Below are 22418 nucleotides of genomic sequence, written 5' to 3'. Positions count from 1 at the left end.
GAGTTCAAGGCCACCCTGAGACTACAGAATTCCAGGTCAGCCTGAGCTTCAGTGAGACCCTATCTTGAAAAGCCAAAAGCAACAACAACAACAAAATAAAAATAAAAATAAAAGAAACAAATCTGGGCTAATCGGGATGAAAAATCATGTTTCTCTTCTTTCCCCTTATTTAAAATACTTTAACTTCAGTACATTTGTGTTTCTCATCTATTGTTTGACTACAATCAATTCTGATCAGCACAGAAGAAAAGCTATGATGAAAAACAAATTGGTGATTTGCACACAATTTAATTAAAGCAATAGTAGATTTTACAGTCATCTGAGCCACAATACTTTCATTCACCTAAAGATTCTTTCTTTTGCCATTTAATGTTTTGTTATGGGTGCTAAGAATGGAACCCTGCATCTCACACATGCTAGCTAAGCTAGTACTCCTCTGCTGAGCTATAATCCCAGCTCAAGCTGCTGCTATTGTATTTGTTTCTCTTTTTTTTTTTTTTTTATGATTTCTTAAGACAGGGTCTCATGCAGCTCAGGCTGGCCTTGAACTCACTATGTAGCAGATGATCTTAAACTCCTGATCCTCCTACTTCTATCTCCCATGTGCTAGGATTACAGGCATATGCCTCCAAACTTGGCTTAAGTCATACATTTTTTTATTAAGTATTGTTCAATTTCTTGCCTAAAGAGTGCTGTTCCAAACAACCCTTCATGAATTCTCAGAAACACTTCGATAAACTCAATAAACTTATGAAAACTTCACATTTACCAGCCTTTCTAAATACTATATTGGAGTCAAGACAACCTTCAGCAAGGTAAAGATGACTCATATCTGATAAGAATTACTTATGGTAGCTTTTTAAATTGTCCCTTTAATTCTCCTTTGCTGAGGAAGATCCTTATTCAAGGACTGACTTTGTTTCCTGAGGAGGGTTATAACAGACCCTATACTTAGCCAGGCATAGGGGCTCATGTTTGTAATCCCAGAACTTGAGAGGCAGAGGCAGGAAAAGCATATGTTCAAGACCAGCCTGGTCTATGTAATGAGATCCTGTCTGAAAGAAAGGAAGGAAGGAAAGAAGGAAAGAAGGAAGGAAGGAAAAAAAGGAGGGAGGGAGGGAGGGAAGAAGGCTGAAGGCACGCACTTTTAATCCCAGCACTCAGAAGGCTAAAGTAAGAGGATTGATGTGAGTTCAAGACCATCCTAGAGCTACAGATTTCCATGTCATCCTGGGTGAAAGTAACACCCTGCCTCAAATAAATAAACAAATAAATAAATAAATAAATAAAGATGGAAAAAGAAAGAGAGGAAGAGAGGGAAGGATAGAAAGAAAGGGAAGGAGAAGAGAAGGGAGGAAGAAAATGAAAGAAAAAGAAAAAAGAAAAAATCATGCACAAATTTTTGTGTACATGTATTCACCTTTGTTGTGTGTTTTATCAGTTACTTTCTCATTGTTGTGAACAAAAATTCAGCCAGAAGCAGTTTATGGAATGAAAAGGCTTTAATTTCGCTCACAAAGTCAAGGAGAAGTTTCATGGTGGAGAAGGCAGGGCACCAGGAGTGGAAGCAGATCTGAGTACACGGTGGTTAGGAAACTTAAGGCTAATAGCAGGTAGGGCTGGGCCTCAAGGGCCTCCTCCGGTGACCCACTTCCTCCTGCAAGATGCCACATCCTAAAGGTTCCACAACCTCAAATGGCGCCACTAGCTCAGGACCAAGTATCTCCTATAGGAGATATTTCATATCTAACCCACAGCAGGCGTATTCCTACAAACAGAATTAGTTGGATTATAGGGCTGGGCACATATTTCAGTGGCAGAGCTGTTGCCTTGTATAAGCAAAAGCCTCCCAAGAGTTGTTACATTATATGATTACCATGTTTAACTTACTGTAGAGCTGTCAAATGGTTTCCACAGCAACTGCACCATTTTTTCATTCCCACCTGCAATATATGAGGGTTCCAAGTTTTCCACATTATCACCAACTTGTTATTATGTGCCTTTTTATTAAAACCAGCTTAGTAGAAATAAAGTGGTATCACTGTAGTTTTGGTTTGCTTTTCAGTAATGGTTAATGGTATTAGCCACGCCATGTGCTCATTGGCCACTTACATCTCTTCATTGGAGAAGTATCTGTTCAAATCCTTTGTCTGCATTTAAAATGGCTTGTCTCAGGGTGGAAGAGATGGGTCAGCAGTTAAAGACACTTGCTTTCAACACCTAACGGCTGGGGTTCAGTTCACTAGTACCTATGTAAAGCCAGATGTACAAAGTGGCACATGCACTGGAGTTTGTTTACAGTGGCAGAAGGCCCTGGCAAGCCAGTATTCTTTATCTGCCTTGTTCTTCCTGTCTTAAATAAATTAAAATATATTTTTTAAATAAAAATATCTTGACATTTTACTGACTAGTTGCAAGCATCCTTTGTGTATTCCAGATGTCTCTCTCTGATCAGGCACATAATTGACATATATTCCCTCCTATTCTGAGGGCTGACTTTTCATTTTTTTTTTAATCCAAAACTGGAGCCGGGTACTGTGCTTCATGGCATATATATATATATATGATACAGAGAAAGAGGCAGAGAAAAAGACAATGGGTACACCAGGGCCTTCAGCTGCCGTAAACAAACTCCAGATGCATGCTCCTCCTTGTGCATCTGACTTACTTGGGTCCTGGAGAATCAAACCTGGACCCTTTGGCTTTGCAGGCAAATGCCTTAACCGCTATGCCATCTCTGAAGACATGCAACTCATTTCTTGTTTGCTTAGTCTTTAGAGCTCACCTCCAAGGAATCATAACCTATTCCAAGATCACAAGAATTTACACATCCTTCCTTCAAAGAGCTTCAGAGTTTAGGCCATGGTGCACTTTGATTTTTGTAAGTGGTGCAGGACAAAGTCCATCAGCACTCCTCAGCATGTATATTTCCAGTTGTACCGACACCATTGACAGAAGACAGTGTTCTCATCCCCACTGCACTGGGTGTTTTTGTTTGTTTGTTTGCTTGGGTTTTTCAAGTAGGGCCTCACTGTCCTACTGCATAGATTTGAGTTTGTTTCTGGACTCTAATGTTTCATTGATCAGTATGTCTTTTTGTTGCTTTGTTTTCAAGCCAGCGATGCAATATATAGCCCAGACTGCCTTCCATTCTCCCTTCTGCCTCAGCCTCCTCACTACTGGGATTACAGGCCTGCCCCACCATGTCTGAATATTAACTGAAGGTGGTATACCTGTCCTAAATGCTGGCAGGACCATCTCCTGGTGCTTATACTAAATAAAAAGGGAAAATCCAGCTGAGTGTCATTCCCCTTCTTGGTCTCCTGAGCCACTGAGGTGTGAGAAGAAACCCCTCTCCCACCACCTCCGTGCTTTCCCTGCTGTGACCCAGCACGTCCCCTGAACTATGAGTGAGTCAAAATAACCTTTCTTTCCTCCTCGAAGTTGTTTCTTGTCAGGTATTTGTTCACAGCAATGAGAAAAGTAACTCAACACACTTTCCAATCTGGATGTTTTCCCTTTCTCTCACTTGACTCTGGCTTAATCTTGCAATAGTATTGGCTAGAAATAATGAGAAGAGACATCCTGGAATTTTACCTAAGTGTACCTTGCTGAGCTATGTGCAACATTTTATATTTGGTAAAATTTTTATTTGATAATTTCATATATCTATTTAATGTAATTTGCTTAGTCACCCCCATTACCTTCTCATCCCTCTTCCATACTCACTAAAACCTTTCTTCCCAACTAATCCTATTTTAATATCTTTTATTTATGACCCACTGGATTAAATTGGGGTTTCTCATATTGTGAGGAGTTACTGGAGTATGGGAAACTTCTCAGTGGAGAACATGACTCCCCTCTTTTGAAGCACTGATGTGGACAGCTCAGAATCTCCCATTGTGGTCCTTTGTAAAAGCCCATCAGGTTCTGGCCACTGGTATTTTTCCCTCAGTGGTCCCTATAGTTTGTATCTCAAATGTCCCCCAAAGACCCATGTGTGAAAGGCTTGGTCCTCAGGCCGTGGACGGTATCCTGCACAGCTTCCTCTCCATTTATTCTCTCTGGAAAGGCTCTCAGAGGTGTGCCGCACCGATGCCCTGAGTACTTCTAATCTAATCAAGTTGACAATCAAAATTAACCACCACACCTAGCATAAAAGAACTTAGGTTTGGAGGCCTTCTCTTAGAGAGGATAATGGGAGCTCTGTCCTTTCTGGTCTCTTTCTGCTTCCTGACTACCCTAAAATGAGAAGATGTGCCCCACCCCTCACTCCCCACATGCTCCAAAGCAACAGAGCCAGCCAAGCATGAGTAAAAATAAACCTTTCCTCTTTATAAGTTATTTATCACAGTTATTTTGTCACAGAGATGGAAAGCTAGCACCTTCTGGTTGGCCATGTCTCTAGATTTAGAGTAAGTATGGCAGGGCATTCAATTAGTTTGTGAACATTTAATATTTATATCCTGTTTGAAAGCTCAATAGCTATAAAAAGTTTATCACTCTTAAATGCACTTTTCCAGTTAGCCATCCTTTGCCAAAATTATAGCACTGCCTAAATGTTTCAATTGATCTCCTGTTCATAGCTATGTAAATGTTATTTTAATGTCCTTAAAAATGTTTCCTATATCTAGAAAGGATTATGCAGATCATGTTTTTACAGGTAAATCAACTTTATTAAGAGTATAACTTATAACAATACTAAAGAAAATGTCTATTTTAATACATTTAAATTTTTTTATCTTTAGAGAGAAAGAAAGAGTGAGAGACAGAGAGAGAATTGGTATGCCAGTGCCTCAGCCACTACAATTGAACTCCAGAGGCTTTCACCACCTAGTGGGCATGTGAAACCTTGCATTTGCTTCACCCTTGTGCGGCTGGCTAAGGTGGGATCTGGAGAGAATATGGGTCCTTAGGCTTTGTAGACAAGCGCCTTAATCACTAAGCCATTCTTCCAGCCCAATACACTTTTTTCCATGAGAAAATACACCAAGAAGCTCCCCTAGTCCTCTGCAGTATCCAGCCCCTAGTGGAGATTTGCCTTGTCACTGTAGACTTGCCTGTTCTAGAGCCTCACATGAATGGATTCTTACAATTTCTAGGGCCCAGCTTCTTCCACTCAGCATATACTAATATTCATGTTAATATTACTATCTTAGTTATAACAATATTACTATGTAGAGAAACAGCTTGTTCCTTCTTGCAGCTGGTAAGTATTCTATAGTGTAGATATATCACATTTGTTATTTCATCTACAGATGAACATTTAGGTTGATTGGGACTATTATGAAAAAGCATCCAGGTGTATTCATATGCAATTCTCTCTGTGAATATGGACTTTGCTTCTTTTTGTTAAGTGTCGAAAAGTGAAATCACTAGGTCACATGGCAAATGCATGCTTGACTTCCCAAGAGAAATAAAAAATGGACTTGCCAAATCCTAAGTAATTTCACATTCCTATCAGTAATGTGTGAATTATTTCATTAAGCCACAGTTGGTGGTTTTCATTTTTTCTCCTTAACCAGCCTAGTGGAATTTCAATGTGATTTTCAATTGAATGTTCCTGAGGACTAATGATGTTGAGTGTCTCTCTACTCATATGCTTACTTTTTTAAAGAAATGTGTGCTAGAAATCTATTGCTGGGCTGAAGAGATGGCTCAGAGGTCAAGGCACTTGCCTGCAAAGCCTAACAACCAGGGTTCAATTCCCCAGTACCCACATAAAGCCAGATGCACAAAGTGGCTCATGTATCCAGAGTTCCTTTTTAGTGGCTGGAGGCCCTGGCATGCCCATTCTCTCTGTCTCTCTTTGTTTCTCTCTCTCTCTCTTCTTGCAAATAAATAAATAAACAAATGACTAAATATTTTAAAAAGAAGAAAGAAAGAAAGAAAGAAAGAAAGAAAGAAAGAAAGAAAGAAAGAAAGAAATCAATCAATCAGCTGGGTGTGGTGGCACATGCCTTTAATCCCAAAACATGGGAGACAGAGGTTAAAGGATCTCTATGAGTTTGAAGAGCCAACCTGTGACTAGAGTGAGTTCCAGTCAGCCTGGGCTGCAGTGAGACCTATGTCAGAAAAAAAAAAAAAAAAAAAAGATCTGTTGCTATATTCTTACTTGTTGTTTGCCTTACTGAGTTGTAAAAGTTCTTTACATTTTCTGAATGAAAGTCCAGATACTATATACGGTCCAGATTGTCATTGTCAGGTATACTGACCACCTTTTCTTCTACTCAATGACTTGCCATTTCACTCGATTTTAAACATTGCTTTGTAAAGACCAGAGGCTTTTACTTAACAATTTATGTCATTTAATTTTCTTTAGATGATAATCTTCCACTGGAACATACATCCTGTCATAGCTTCACAAGACTAATGGCTTTGTCTCATTTTTTAACTGACAACAATTGTATATTCACAGCGTACAACATGTTCTTATGTACGCAAGTACACATTATGTAGAATGGCTAAATCAAGCAAATTAGCATATCCATCACCTTATATACTTGCCACTTTTTAGCTAAAATGAAATCAAATTTGTTATTTTTTTATAGTTGTATTCTGTGTCTTACCTCAAGGTTGCAAAGATTGCCAATATAGTCTAGAAGTTGCACAGTTCATTTTAAGAAATTTAGTTTCATGGTGTGACATTAAGATCAAGTTTCACATTTTTTCTAAAAAATATGAATATCCCCCCCCCCACCAACTTCATGGTATTTGTAGAGGAACGACTGGGAGCACTGGCCTGGTTGCCTCCTGCATATGAAACACTGCAGGTAATACAATCACATAGCCTGAGGAGAGCTTAAGTTTGGTTAAGACCAAAGAAACATCGTAGAGTACAGTTGTACCTGCCAAGCCCGGATGAATCCATGGTGTACCAGGACAAGGCTTAAGGGGCAGAAAAGGCAAACCAACAGGCCAGCGGAAAACAAAACCAGCATCGTGCGCTGTAGGCTATTCACAGGGTTACTGTAGTATCTGAGTCTTACATTAAAATACTCAGCATTGAGAGTGTGCCATCTTATTTTGTGTAGTTTTTTTTTAATATTTTTTATTTATTTATTTGAGAGCGACAGACACAGAGAGAAAGACAGATAGAGGGAGAGAGAGAGAATGGGCGCGCCAGGGCTTCCAGCCTCTGCAAAGGAACTCCAGACGCGTGCGCCCCCTTGTGCATCTGGCTAACGTGGGACCTGGGGAACCGAGCCTCGAACCGGGGTCCTTAGGCTTCACAGGCAAGCGCTTAATCGCTAAGCCATCTCTCCAGCCCATTTTGTGTAGTTTTAATATGCAAATGACTAACATTTAAAGTACTGTAATCCACAGAGCTCAAAAGCTGGAATAAATGGTGTTAGATATTTTTACTGATTTTAAAAAAAGTGTTCAAGATCTACAGGTGGGACTGTAAATTGTGCTGGCACTCCCTTTTCTTCATGAACTTATATAAGAACTGGTGAGCTTCTGGTATGACTGGATGACCTCCTTGATTTTCTTCCTGGTAAAAGAGAGAGGATGATATCCACCACTTAAGGGCACTGAAAGGAAGCAGGGGACACACCCTGCTCTGGGCCTGGCAGTCATGATTGCCCCACACGTGTTCATTGCTTTTTCTTTCTACCACTTCTTTTATCATAGTACTCTGAACTTAGTTATGTCACTTGACATGTCCTCATGTCAACTCTCTTGCTAGACACCATACAGGGCAAAGTTGATCAAATCCTAGTGTGCTTAATGAAATGGGATGTTTTGTTAAATGCACATTCCAAGTCTCCCCGTGTCTGGATATCATTCGGGACTCTATTTTGCCTAGCCCTCTTGCTATGTGGAATGAGGTGGTCAAAGACGTGTGTGATTAGAGGAATCTGCCTCAGAAGCCCTACAGCTACATTTTCATCAAGAACAGGGTAAACACAGCAGACCTCCATTTCTTTCTCACATGGAGTCTCAGACTGAGTAATCCTCACTAGTGTGAAAATACCTGCCTAGCTCTTTCAGCATCCTTTTCCCCTTTCTCTGCCAGTCGGACTTCGCTTACTGCAGTCTAATGGTTCAAGCAAAACTAACCCTCCTCTCCAAGTCTATGAATGTCTGGGACATTTACAGGAACAAGGGAGAGACACAGTTCTCTTCCTGGAATGATGCTCACTAGAGGAACCTATGCCTACAGCTGCTTGGGCTGCCCTTGAGTGAGGTGGAGAGCCTACCTGTTAAGTGAAGAATAGAGATGGTGGCCCATGAAAGGCAGCTTTAGGCCCCTGGAGCAATGACTTCCTACTTGCCTGGGGTTTAACACAGTGTGAACTGGATTTCCTTGCAAGTCACAGAACTGATCGAAATATGGAGCTGGTCCCCCAAATTAAGGCCTTTATATTCCCCTCTGCTCTGCACAATTGAATCCATCTTTTCTGGACTCCCCAGAAATTCTCTTGTACACTGCTCTCCTAAGTCCTCTTGGCTACAACTGAATTTCTAAGGATTCACGTTTCCCATGTCCCTATAGACAAGTCTCTTTGCTTCTTCGGACCACCCTTGGGAAGAAAATAGTCCTTTTTCTTTGAGACTCAGGTTACAGAACTCTGTTCATTCCAGACTTCCTGACTGCTTAAGATGAGCCCCTGTTTTACCGTACCCACATCCACCCAAGCTCTGCCCTCATCCCAGATGGCCTGTGTTGCATGGAATAGTCCGCAGTCACAGTTTACATGGCACTCACTAATAAAACACAGTTCTAAGCATTTTACATATACAGTATTTTAGATCAAATCTTTGAATATCTCCAAGTCTTTCACAAACAAGGACACTGACGTAAAGAAAGGCTACACAGACTGACCTAGAGTAACCCAGCTACTAAATAGGGATGCAGATGAGGGAATCTAATTGCAGAGCCAGACCCAGGAACACACACTCTGGCTTCCCACACATGTAGTCCCGTAGAGGTGGGCAGTCAGGACTCCCTGCAACTGAGTCAGGGGGCCTGGATAACTAGAATGCTGGCTGTCAATCATGCTCGCTCCACCTCCAACGGGCCTCCCTCCCAATGCTAAACTAACAACATGTTTAGCTCCCATAACGCCCAGTACTCCAGACTCGCCCTACATTGTCATCCCAAAGACACTCTTCCAGCAAATGCGTGTGCGTTGTTACTGTAAATGCAAGGTAGCCAAGCTCAGCAATGCATGCACCCAGCGAGCCTAATTCAGTGCCCACAGGACCAGCAGAACGGTTTGTTGAGCGCTTGCTATGTGCCAAGCACTGTCCTTCAAGGCACCACCAGGAGGGAAAGCCGTCCAGGGTCACATGTGCTACCCCACACTGTGGAGCTCACTTAGGGCACACTCACAGCTCACACGCCGCGACCTGCTGGTCACTAAACTGCTGTCCCTTCCCGGTAGCAGGTTCACCGGCGAAAGTGCAAGTGGGAAGGAGACCAGAGTCGCAGAAAATCCGTGGAGGCGAGGCCGCACACCCAAACACTTCCTAGTCATCGTTACTCAGCACTTTGCGAGGCGCCCGCCGCCCTTTTTCCGAGGAATCCTGTCTGAACATTCCCAGCACACTGTCTCCAGCTAGAGCCTGGGAGGATCCGGCTAAGGCCTTCCCAAGTGACCCGCGGGGAAGGAGGGGAGTGACTCCAGGGTGACGATCCCACTCCCAACCAAAGTGCCCAGGGAAAGCGCCCTTGAGAACCCTGGAGCTCTGGAGCAAGCTCCGGCATCCCGCGGCGCAAGAGGTCGGGGCGAGGGGCGGTCGTCGGAGCGGCTCCGTGCGCCTGCGCCGGCCCCTCCTCCCGGAGACCGCGGTCGGCGTCCGGCCGCTCCCGGGGCGGGGCCCCGGCCAGCGCGGGAGGCCGAGCGAGCGCGTCCCCGCCACGTGCACGCCGCGCGCGCCCGCCCCGCCCCGCCCCGCCCCGCCGCTATAAAGGGAAGGAGGGGCGCCGCGCTCCGTTCTAAGCTCGGTCCGGCGCCTGGGATCCATTTCCATCTGCAGCCTCCCGCCAGCCCTTCCAGCAGCCAAGATGGTGAAGCTGATCGAGAGCAAGGTACGCGCTCCCGGGGAAGACGGTGGACCGGAGGTGGGGAAGACATCCCCTGGGGCATGCGGGAACATCGAGCCGCCGGAGTCTGGGGGATCCCACGCCTTGGGGGGGGGTTAGGAGGGACGGGGAGCCCCCCCTAGAGGGCGGAGTCGGGGTGCCTGGGAGATGGGCGCGCGTGGGGAGCGCCCAGGGTTTCCCGAACTGCACCCTCCCAACCAGCCAACCGGAACCGGGAGAAAACGAAGGGATGGCGGGGGGTTCCTTTCGTGGCCCAGATCGTTTTTATCTGGGGAGATGCAGGGCCCCTTAGGGGAAGGAGGCCACGGGGTCGCCTGCCGCGGTGCACGATCCGCGCGGGCGGGGTGCCCTGAGCACCCCCACTTGCACCGATCCGTGGCCATTCTCAGATGACGCGTGCAGCGGAGGTGCGTGAGCGTGGAGGGGTGCAGGTCCCGGCCCGCCGGAGCCTCCGGGGGCGCGTGCCCCAGGTAGCCAAGCGAGGAAGTGAGGTCCGGGGCGCGCCCGCGGGACTCCTCCTCCTGCGGCGCAGGGCGTGTTTCCGGCAGCGCTGGCTCTGGAATGACTCAGTCCCCAAAGCTGGGCCCAGGGGCCTCGCTGTCCTCTCGCTTCGATGATTCACCCGCGATCGGTAGATTGGGAGGGGACCGCGCTTTCCCTTCCCCCTGGCTGCAGCCGACCCCCGTGGCGCTGTTAAGGTTATCGTGTACCAAGCCCGTTGGTTTTGGCCTTTAAAAAAAAAGAAGTGCCCAAGGGGAAAAGTGTTCCAGTATTTGGAAGTTAGTACTAAGCCAAAATAATCTCCAGATTGAGAAACCCAGATCATGTTGTACCTCAGCCACTCAGGACATGTTTATTAAGTGGAAAATCAGAAAGTGAGTTGGGGGGTGGTGGGTGGATGAAAGACCCCTCGCAGGCATGCACCCTCCCGTGTGTCCCACGGCACTTGGGGACGGCAGATCCTCATCCTCCACGCCTGTGATGCTGCATGGGTCCCAGAGGCAGAGATAACGGCAACTCTGTAGTGGTCCCTGGTCTTTTCAACACCTGTATGACAAACTAACCTGTGGCCTGGGAAGGAAGGTTGTCTGTGGTTCGGTACTGCAGCCTCTAACACCCTCTCATCCGCGTAAGCCAGCAGGTGGCTCATTAAAGCGTTGTGAAGACCTTTTAGTGACCTGTACCCACCACAAACGGGAGGGGTGGTTTAGCTTCCTGGCCCACACAGGTGGGGCCTTACCTTAGTTACCCTAATTATAGCACCCTGTGATGGGAAACTCCTTACTCATAAAAGCACTAGCTTGGGTCCCAGAGGTCTTGTTAACACGGCTGGTTATGAGCCAGAGTCATCAGTCAGGAGTGCCCGGTTTTTTTGCTTGTTTTCATCCGGGTGGGCCAAGGTTGGTGCCTTTGGCCATGCAGAGCAGCTCTGTTTCAGAGACACCCTGTAGGGGTAGAGAAGTTCGAGGCCAAGGGGACACAAGTGGAACAAGGGATCACAGCTACCATGTATTGAACTCCTACACAAGACGCTTTGCTAAATACATTACAAACCACTTGTGGTGACCCATGTTAAGGACACCAGAGGCTGAGTCAAGAGGATCACCATGAGTTCAAGGCCAGCCTGGGCTACAGAGTGAAACTGTCTCAAAGAAAGAGGGGTTAAGACTGCTGTTAACTACTCATATTACATTTGTTTTGGTTTCTAGATTATTGGTGTCAATGATGAGAACTTTATTCGGATTATGAATTTCTATAGCTAAAATTATGATTTTTCTTCTTAATAGGTAATCCTGAATAATTCAGGCAAATTTGATTACCTAAGGAAGAGAACTTGCATGTGAAATTTGTGCGTGCCTGTCTCTGTAACTCCTGTTCACTTAAGCCAAAAGCTACTGTTGCAAGTCTTTTCAGAATTTTAAGTCGTTTTGCCTGAATTTGATTCAAAACTGGGGCAAATCTTGAGTGCTTGAAAGCTCATCTCATCAAGTTTTTATTGAAAATCAACCATCTTCCAAATACGAATGTCTTCAGGCTAGACACGGTTCTTGGCCTTCTCGACCATGTAACCAGTGTCTTGCCCTAAAGGATGGTTGCTTTGTCCTTTTTGAAAATCATATGAGGCAAGGCTCTGAATGAAATTCATCTGGATCCCATGGTTTGGGAGATTTGTTTCCATACTTGTGACTTACTTATTTTAGAAGTAATAGATGTCATACCATTTGGCACTGCTCTCGGGAATGGCGTTTGTGAACTTGTATTTCTCTCCTCCCTGCTGCCAAAGGAAAAAAATGAGATAGAAATTAAAGACCTAGAAAAATAACCGTACTCCATTAAAACAAAACTCACATTAAATTTTTGTTTTGAGTATGTGTGCATGTTTTAGCCTTATGGTGCTTTATGTATTTCCTTTGTTCATAATTCTTCACTTATGAGAGAGGGAAAATGTTTTGATTAAACCAGTTTAGCCAGTATTTTTCCCCCCCTGAAGAAGGCCTAGACTTTGGGTGATAGATGTTTGTGTTTGATTTTGCTGCCACAGTGTGGGTTTTGGTCAGCACCAGCTGACTACTGTGGTTAAAGTGAGTCTCTCTGGTAACTAGAATGTTAAGTTCCTAAAGTGGTAGCAGCAAGACTAGTGGTGAATAATTCAAGGAAGTTAGTGGTGTGGAATTTATTGCTCCGTTTTGCTGGGAATTACATGACACCCTTGTGCAAAATAATATCTAAGAAAAATTCTCTTTATGAAGAACTCAAGCTGATTCGTTTAAGGAACAAGGAGGGTATAGTTTTGAGCTAAAGGGAAAATCAGTGGTTGATAAGCAGTTTGATCTCGGCTCTGGAAAGCCCATTTAAAACACATATGACGTAAGCCAGATGCACACGGGGCCCGCATGTGTCTGGAGTTCGTTGGCAGCGGCTGCCCATTCTCTCACTTTCCCTCCCTCTTTCTCTGTCAAATAAATAAATAAATAAACTTTTAAACATATGAGGTATGTTTATATTAATAGAAATTGTCTGAGTGTAGGGTTGTGGGGGTAGTTTTCTGGATCTTGGGGCAAGATAGGGAAACTTCCATATTCTACCCTGAATTAATTAAATCATGAGCTCTTTTTTTTTAAAATTACATAACGTAAGATGTTTCCATTGCTAAAATCTGTCTTTGTGAGACTAAGTGACTCGTTTCATCAACTTTTAGGAATTCGGTGAGCATCTACCATAAAACTGGATCGGATATGAAAACATTTTTAGTACAGATGTCTTCCTTTCCTTTGCTTTGCTTAGTTTGAATGTAAATGAGTTATGGCTGGGAATATAGCTCAGTGAGAGCACTTCCCTAGTTTGTGCAAAGCCCCTAGTTCAGTATTCCATAAGATAATCCTGAAGACATGATGAGCAATAGATTTCGTATTCTCTCATTTCTTCTTATCAAGTACAACAGTACCAGCCATATGCCAGACTCCTATATGGCTTACTTGATGTAGGGCGTTGTTAGGTAAAAAGAAAGCCTGCCTTAAAAGTTGAACCTCTTAGGTTGTGCTCTGTATCATCTTGCTGACAATGAAAATATTCAGCATGTGCATTTCTTTGCGCCTGTTCAGGATGCTTTTCAAGAGGCCTTGAATGCTGCAGGAGATAAGCTGGTCGTGGTGGACTTCTCAGCCACGTGGTGTGGGCCTTGCAAAATGATCAAGCCTTTCTTCCATGTGAGTATAGATTTCTGCTTTGGGGTTTATAATGACAGTAAAAGACAGTTAAAGGGCTTGGGAGTTTGGCTTGGTTTGTCTAGATATTTGGTCTAAAAGAGGAAGGCATAGCAACTAAAGTAATATAGCTCCTTTTTTTATTATTTTTTATTTTTATTTATTTGACAAAGAAAGAGGGAGAGTGCAACAGAGGGAGAGAGAATGGGCATACCAGGGTCTCCAGCCACTGCAAACAAACTCCAAAAGCTTGTGCCTCCCCTTGCGCATCTGGCTAACATGGGTCCTGGGGAATCGAAACTGGGTCCTTTGGCTTTGCAACAAATGCCTTAACCACTAAGCCATCCCTCTAGCCCTTAATATAGCTCCTTAAGTACAGCTTTCAGAAGTTAAATGTTTGTCGTAAATAATGTCACTTTTTGCCCAGTTGAAACATATGAGTCTTAACAGAAGTTGGGACCTGTAAATTAACAGCCTGATTCTTTGACTCTGGGATGTATTTGACTCGAGCATAAGCAATTCCTTATGCTTACCTAGTACCCGAGTTGGCGTTTTACATATTTAATTAGGCTCTGTCTCTATTAAGCTTCCATTGAAGAACTTGAGTATATTGACAACCATTCCCCAGTTCTAAAGCTTTGGGGGGGGTTTCATTTCTAATTTTCCAGTCCCTCTCTGAGAAGTATTCCAGCGTGGTGTTCCTTGAAGTAGACGTGGATGACTGCCAGGTATGTACTGGGACATTAGATGAGCTGCTGAGCTTCTCACATGGGCTTTGTTCTGAATTACTTGATGCTTTTTAAAATGCACGTCCTAAGTCATACTAGAGCTCCCACCCTGTCTAAAAGTTCTTTTTCAGACAGTTAACAGGTTGAATCCTACATACCAGGAGCTCTGTGTAGCACATCCTAAAACAATGATAAAAATGAGGTACAGGTGGTTGAGGTGTCCTGTGTCATAGGCCTGTGCACCACCTACCATTCTGAGATGCTCAATAAATATAAATTGAATTAAGCTATGATAATTCATAGGCTTGCCGGCATTACGGCATTGTGAGGCCACTTTTGAGGTTCTCTGTGAACTTCTTCCGGCATGGGGACGTATTCACAAATCTGTTCCAGTCATAGTTGACCTCAATGAGAAAACCAACCCAATTTGCCTTCGTGCCTTAGAAGTTGGGAGGGTAATTGAGGAAGAGTTCCAGGCTGGTTTTATTTACCAAATTCTTATTTGATATGTGATAAATACCAGGCTTACTGCTGTGTATTCTTCAGAAGTATGGATCCCTTGAGTCTCTTGTGCTGCCATTAACCCTAACTTAGAGGTGAGAAAGTGAAACCGGGAGAGTATCCTTGGAGCTGCATTAGAGTACGTGGCAAAGCCAGAATGTTAAGTGAGGTGGCGTGGCGCTTCTTCCCTTGTTACTACCCCACTACACACCCACACACACTCACACTCACACTCACATAGAGTTCTTAGCACCCAGTACTCCAGATGTGGAAGCACTTTCACTTACCCTATGGGACAGGAGGGTCTAGAGGGATGTGACCACAGAGACTTTGGAATGGGTTCCAGTTCTGACTCATTTCCTGGCTTATGCTGTAAGTCCTGCCCCCAACACACACTTTTCTGATTGAACCCTAGTCTCTAGTGGGATTTCCTCACCCACCAGCCTCACAAGATCACTGCGTTTCACGTACATGGAACATCTAATGCACATATCATCCCTTAAGGTGGCTCCCCAACTCCTTCTGTGGCTCCACACCTTGATAACACCTCTGCCATCTCTTCTGCCCTGCCCATCTGTATTAGTCAGGGTTCTCTAGAGGAACAGAACCAATAGAATGAATTGTATTAAAAGGGAATTTATTGGACTAATTTACAGCAGTCCAACAACAGCATTTTGCAGGCCCGAGAGTCAAGGAACCTGGTAGCTGCTCAGAGCACGAGGCTGGATGCCTCAGCAGTCCCAATCAGGCCTGGAGGCCTGGAAGCTGCCCGGAGAGCCGCTGCTCCTCAGTCCACACTGGAAAGCAGCTAGCAGCACCAGCAGCCAGGAGAGAGGAGGGAATCAGATCTGCCTTAGATAAAGACCCTCTGAGAGGGGCCCACCCACTCTGGGGGAAGGCCTCACCCTGGGAGAAGGATTCCAGTCCTTCCTGGAAGCAATCACAGGGAACCACTTATGGGGAATGTCTGTGGATTCCTGAACAGATCAAGTTGACACCAAACTTAACCATCACACTGCCCTTTCTACCTGACAGACGCCGACTTATCAGTCTCGCTTCTGCTCTGTGACACCCCCTTTCATTAGGCCTTCCCTCCTTGGTCTCTCCATGCTAGTCTTGTCCCCCCTTCCTGTGCCCATGCTACTTGCTCTATTTCCCACGCACTACACTGGACATTTGCTTTGAGTGACTTCTCATCTCTGCTTCACTTTCTTCCTCTAAAATAGCAGTGTTGGTCTGGCATCATAAGGTAGTGATGATCGAGATCACATAGATCATAAGTGCAAAACACTCAAACAGTGCTGCCCACATGATCAGCACCCGTGGAGGCGAGGCTCTGACACAGGCTGAGCCCACCTTCAGAGGGTTCAGAAGGCCAGACATTTTGTGCAAAGGTTTTGGACTGGAGAAGCATTTGGGGTGTTTTTGTTTTGTTTCTTTTTTGATTTTCAAGGTAGGGGCTCGCTATAGTCCAGGCTAACCTGGGATTCACAGTGGATTCTCAGGGTGGCCTCGAACTCATGGCGATCCTTCTACCTCTGTCTCTCAGGTGCTGGCATTAAGAGTGTGTGCCACCTCACTCAGCATGTTTGTTTTCTAAATGGATCAAATAGTACATTTTATTCCATGGTTCTAAAATTCAAAGACTAATTCACTTGGTGGTCCCAAGTTTGGATAAGGAATACTCAGCTCCAATATCTTTTGTCCTTTCCCTTTTTTTTTTTTTTTAATTTGAGAGTGACAGAGAGAGAGAATGGGCGCACCATGGCTTCCAGCCACTGCAAATGAACTCCAAATGTATGCGCCACCTTGTGCATCTGGCTTACGTGGATACTGGAGAATTGAGCCTTGAACCAGGGTCCTTAGACTTCACAGACAAGCACTTAACCACTAAGCCATCTCTCCAGCCCTCAAACTGCAGTCCTTTTATCTCTGCCTCTCAAGTGTGTGGGCTGCTATACTTGGCCAAGACCTATCTTATCTTTGTTTCACCTCGAGCGCACCTGCCTGGCCTGTAGTGCAGGTGTGGCATGAATGAACTTATGGTTAAGTAAAGCGATTGTTCTAAATGTGTTCCAGAGTTGGGAGGGGATTGGGTATAATTGTTCATCTTTGTGGGTGGATGGGACAATCCTTGTCCCATGGTTTAATAAGCTTGTGTTTTTTGTTTTTTTTTTGTTTGTTTGTTTGTTTTGCTTTTTTACTCTACCCGTCCCTGCCACTATATGGTCACTTAATCCAGAAGAAATGTGCCCCTGGGTTAGATCAGTAGTGACTTTGAGAATAGGTTTCAGCACCTGCCTGAGGTGGTCAGGGAGGGGAGGGACTCACAGCTCAGACAGGTGGACACACACCAAGGGTAGATGTTCCTCCTGCTTAGTCTTGTACTTTGGGGAAGAAGCAAAAAGGACTTGATGTGATGGCTCCTTTGAGCACATTCATCACCCTAAGAGAATCCTTCAGAACTTGAGTGTGACAAACTAGGGACCTTTAACTGTGCCCCCATATTCTAAACATTAACGGAAAGATCTTTAAACACTTGAGTAGAAAATAATTACCTTGCAGACATCCTGGGTTGAGATGGACAATTAGGTCTGCACAAAAAATGTGTATGGGGCCAGCACTCGGGAGGCAGAGGTAGGAGGATCACCATGAGTTCGAGGCCACCCTGAGACTCCATAGTGAATTCCAGCTCGGCCTGGACTAGAGTGAGACCCTACTTCAACCCCCCCCCAAAAAATAAAGGGAAACAAGGAAAATAATTTTCTATTTGAAGAAAAGTATGAGTACTGTCCCATTTGAAAATGACACACTCATCATACCTCATTAGTAGCCATGGGAATATGATTTATATTTTATGAATTGAAACAAGAAGCAAAATACTTCAACAACTTTTTGGAAGACCCCGGTAATTCAATTTTGATCAAAAGAGCCAGGAATGAGTTATGTTACAGAAGCAGGCTTAAAGCTACTTTGCTGTGTAGAGTCCTAACCTAGACACTGGTGAAGTTAAGTTTTGTAAGGTTCAGTGTAATCCTCTTGTGTGCTCATGAAACCCTGAGGTTGGGCAATGAGGATAGAGAGCAGATGGGCAGTTGCTGATTGTGGAGTAAGTGTCTGGCTACAAAGAGGAGGAAGACTGTTTTTCAGGGCGAGCACAGTTGGTGTTTTTCACCTTGGTGGTGGTGGTGGTGGTCACATGACTGGTCAAAACTCACAGAACTTGTATACTCTGGAAAAAGTGAGGTTTTCTAGACAGGATTTTCAGGTGCAAAGAGCAAGGACATGTGGATATCACCAGGAACAGGCAACCCTCCTGTTCTTAAATGAAGGGCGTGATAAGCGTAGGATGGAGAATAAGAACAGTATGTGTGACCTGGCTGTGGCTCAGCTGATTGGAAGGGTGGCCGTGAGTTTGAAGCCAGCCTGGGCTATACTGTGAGACCCCGTGTCATAGGAGCAAGCGTGGAGAACAGTCTGCCGCTCGTTTAAGCGGCTGTAGGAGTCAGCACTGTGGTCCACGGAACAAGAACTGTACAGCCTTAGCTGGACACGGTAAAGATCTGGAATGACTGGGACGGTCGCGCTTTCCTGTGCTCCATAAAGTTTGTAATAGACGGTAGCACTGTATTCATGGGTGTTGGCTCAGAACTATTAAAACATCAGTATCCCCAAAGTTAAATTTAACCCCAATCTCTAGCTGGCATTTGGGAAATCTGTCTTGCTGTTCTGACATTGTATAGACAAGTACACAGGAAAGTCTTAGAAAGTAATTTTTAAAAACAAAGTCAGGAAGACGCTAATAGAAGCACCAAACACACACATAATTAGTAGCATTAGTTAAAGTGGTTTTTTAAAAATTTTATTTATTTGTTTTTATTGACAGTTTCCATAATTATAGACAATAAACCATTGTAATTCCTTCCCTCCCTCCCTTTCCCTTAATGTGTTGTTTTAACTAGAGTGGATTAATGAATAGAATGATATAGAATAGTCCAAAAAAAATGAAAGCAACAATATTTAACCACCTTTTAACCATGTATTTATAACTAACTGTGTGGGGTTAAGATATTACCTACCTCATACTCTATTCCATGAAAACCTTGCAGATATACTGAGCATAGGTAATGATGGGCACTGGAAATCCCCTATCTTGCCTATGTAGTCTTAGCACCTCTCTGCCTCTCGCCGCTGAGGAAGTAGAGGGCTGAGGCTTTTTGATACAAAGCCTGGGTGAGCACTCTGAGCAGACCTACTTCAAGGGGTGAGGGGCAAGGAAGGACCAATAATGCAGAGACACTAATGAAGATTAAGTGCTCACCCTGGGCAAAATCAAAGCCATTTCCATAGCAAGCTAGATTGGCTAAAATGATGTTGCATCCACAGTGGTTGATGTGGCATGTTTTCATAGGAGATGGTCCCTGTGTACCAATGCATACATGCCCAGTGCATATAGCGTGGACTTTAAAGACTAATGTATTTCTGTGTAACATATTAACTAGCAAACCATGTTTTGGATAAGGGTAGCTTTTTGATCAGAGTTAGTGAAATGCCTGACCTGTGACCTGTAAGCCCAGCTCTCCAGAGGCTAAGGCAGGAGGATCTCACGTTGCAAGCCCACACAGGCATATGATAAGGTCTTGTCTCAAAAGAGTCCAATCCTTATAATTATCATCACTTTGTACCCCCCTTTTTTCACAAAACTGGGGAAAAGATGAGCAAGAAATAAGAGTTGCCAGTTCTGAGAAACAGAAGAATTTGTCATTACTTCTCCAGGAGACTGGAAATAAAACAAAGATTTAATTGAATTAAATAGTGTATTGAATCACTGTGTATGCATGGGAACTCCCTCTCAGGCAGTAGATGCTAATATGAATTTCTAATTGAATACAGCCTGTTGGCTTTTGTGCTGCCATTGTATTCGTTGAATTGATATTCATGTTATAAAGAAAATATGTTAGCCGGGCGTGGTGGCGCACGCCTTTAATCCCAGCACTCAGGAGGCAGAGGTAGGAGGATCTCCATGGGTTCGTGGCCATCCTGACACTACATAGTGAATTCCAGGTCAGCCTGAGCTAAAGTGAAACCCTTCCTCAGATAACCAAAAAAAAAGAAAAGCAAATATGTTAATGCTGAGGTGTGCAGGACAAAATGGGAAAAGGAATCAGGATTTTAGATTACTGCAGCAAACCCTAATTAATATTCACAGTGTTTTTACCGCCGCCCCTCCCCCACAGGATGTTGCTGCAGACTGTGAAGTGAAATGCATGCCAACATTCCAGTTTTTCAAAAAGGGCGAAAAGGTATGTACAAAGAACTTATAAGCACACTGACTGGATTTCTGGGGAGGAAGGAGTGCAGCAGGAATGAGGGGAATATGATCAAAATACACTATAAACAACAAAACAGTCAAGTAGCAAAAGAAGAAAAAAGGAAAATAGTGGGAGTGCACACCTGTTCACCCCCACACGTGGGAGTCTGAGGCGGAGCATTGCCACAAGCCCCAGGCCAGCCCGGGCTACATAAGAGACAGAGTCTGTAAAGAGGGGCTGGGTATGGAGCCCAGTTGATAGCTTGCTTGTCAAGTGGGCACAGACCCCTGGGTTTGCTCCCTGGCACTGCATAAACCAGGAGGAGTGGCTCATGGCTGTAATGCCAGCACCTACTTGATAGAGACAAAAGAATCAGGAGCTCAAGGGCAGCCCAAGCTACATAGTAAGTTCGAGGCCAGCCTGGGATACATGAAACTGTTGCAGTTGACTTTCCTTGCTGCTACAAAAAAATACCTGATAGCTTAAGGGACAAAGGTTTATTTCTGCTTGCAATAGGAGGGGGTGTAGTCTATCATATCATCACAGAGGCAAAGGCATGGTGGCAGAAGTGTGAAGCAGCTGGTCACATTCCATTAGCAATCAGGAGGCAAAGAGATGAATGCTAGAGCCCAGCTCACTTCCCTTTTCTGTGATCCAAGGCCTCCAGCCCATGGACTGGTACCATCCAGTTAGGGTGGGTGTTCCCGCCTCAGTTAACCTACTCTGGAAGGTCCCTCACAGATAGACCCAGAGCTGTTTCCATGGTGGTTCTAAATCACATCAAATTGACAAGATTACTCATCATAGCATAAAAAAGTAAAGTAAAAAGTAAAAAATATGTCTAATTAAGAATATATGACACTCAACTTGATAGGTGCCTCGTGTTTACATTATACAGTATAGAGGAGTTCTTACTGTTGTCATTTTTCTGGCAGATGATTTGTCCTTGTTAAAGAGGTATTTGTGGAAAAAAATGCACTTGTACCTTTGTCTTCGGGTTTTTCTTTTTGTTTGTTTGTTTTGTTGTAAGGAGAACTGTTACTCAGGGAAGTTTATTTGAAAGGTGATTGCACTCCATACTCCATTGTTTGCTCATTCTATGATCATAGCTTACATATAGAATAGTGCTATAATCTCTTATCTTATGTCCACCTCATCTCTCAACAGGTAGCTGAGTTTTCTGGAGCAAACAAGGAAAAGCTTGAAGCCACTATTAATGAGTTTGCGTAATTGTGTTCTGGAAAGTGTCACCAGCCATCAACTGTTTGAAATGTGTAATTTTTTTTTTTAATTTGAAACGTATCATGTTCGGGGGGGGGGACTCTATGCCCAACTGCCACCTGATTATAAATAACAATAAAATATTAATTCTACCCTTTGTAAAAAAACGTGGAGTGTGAGTAGGTTTCGGTGTAAATGAGAAATGGCCTGGTTTAATGAACTTGTTATTTTCCTATGTTCTCTAACTTTTTAGTAACATTTGCCTACTAGTTGAGGTTTTAAAAAAAGTTACTACCTGGGCTGGTGAGACGGCTCAGTGGGCAGAGCACTTGCCATGCAAACATGAGGACCAGAGTTCAGATCCTCAGTACCCTCATAAATGCTGGGTGGGCCTAGTGACCAGCCTGTAATACCAGTGCTTAGGAGGTAGAGAAGGGTCCCCAGACAAAGCTGATTGAGCTGCACTATCTGAAGTAATAAGCACTAGGTTAAATTGAAGACCTTGTCTCAAAAAATACCATGGAGATGGAAAAAGACCCCGTGTCAACCCTTGGCTTCTATATGCATGTGCACATGCTGTATAGTAATGCATATACACACCATGCAAAAATATCCGTTTGGGGCTGGAGAGATGGCTTAGCAGTTAAGCACTTTCCTGTGAAGCCTAAGGACTCCAGTTCAAGGCTCGTTTCCCCCAGGATCCACATTAGCCAGATGCACAAGGGGCACATGCATCTGGAGTTCGTTTATAGTGGCTGGAGGCCCTGGTGCTCCCATTCTCTCACTTTTACCTGCCTCTTTGTCTCTCTGTCACTCTCCAATAAATATAAAAAAAAATTTAATTTAATAAAAAATATCACTGCTTTAGTGTATTTCTAGAAAAGCCACTAGGAGCACT

At 44.1% G+C, this 22418-nt stretch overlaps 1 protein-coding gene across 1 annotated transcript; it reads left to right on the top strand.

Annotated features, from left to right (window-relative positions):
- Window positions 1–9906: 9906 nt before the first annotated feature.
- Txn (thioredoxin) lies at window positions 9907–21687 on the top strand. Its single transcript, XM_004656996.2, has 5 exons — window positions 9907–10039; window positions 13657–13761; window positions 14427–14486; window positions 20225–20290; window positions 21467–21687. The coding sequence occupies exons 1-5, from the start codon at window positions 10016–10018 to the stop codon at window positions 21527–21529; spliced, it is 318 nt and encodes a 105-aa protein (XP_004657053.1). The 5' UTR covers window positions 9907–10015; the 3' UTR covers window positions 21530–21687.
- The last annotated feature ends 731 nt before the right edge of the window (window positions 21688–22418 follow it).

The sequence above is a fragment of the Jaculus jaculus genome, chromosome 1 (assembly GCF_020740685.1).
Source record: "Jaculus jaculus isolate mJacJac1 chromosome 1, mJacJac1.mat.Y.cur, whole genome shotgun sequence".
NCBI lineage: Eukaryota > Metazoa > Chordata > Mammalia > Rodentia > Dipodidae > Jaculus > Jaculus jaculus.
The sequence above is the reverse complement of the archived record's forward strand: the minus strand, read 5'-3'. Positions and strand labels throughout refer to the sequence as shown.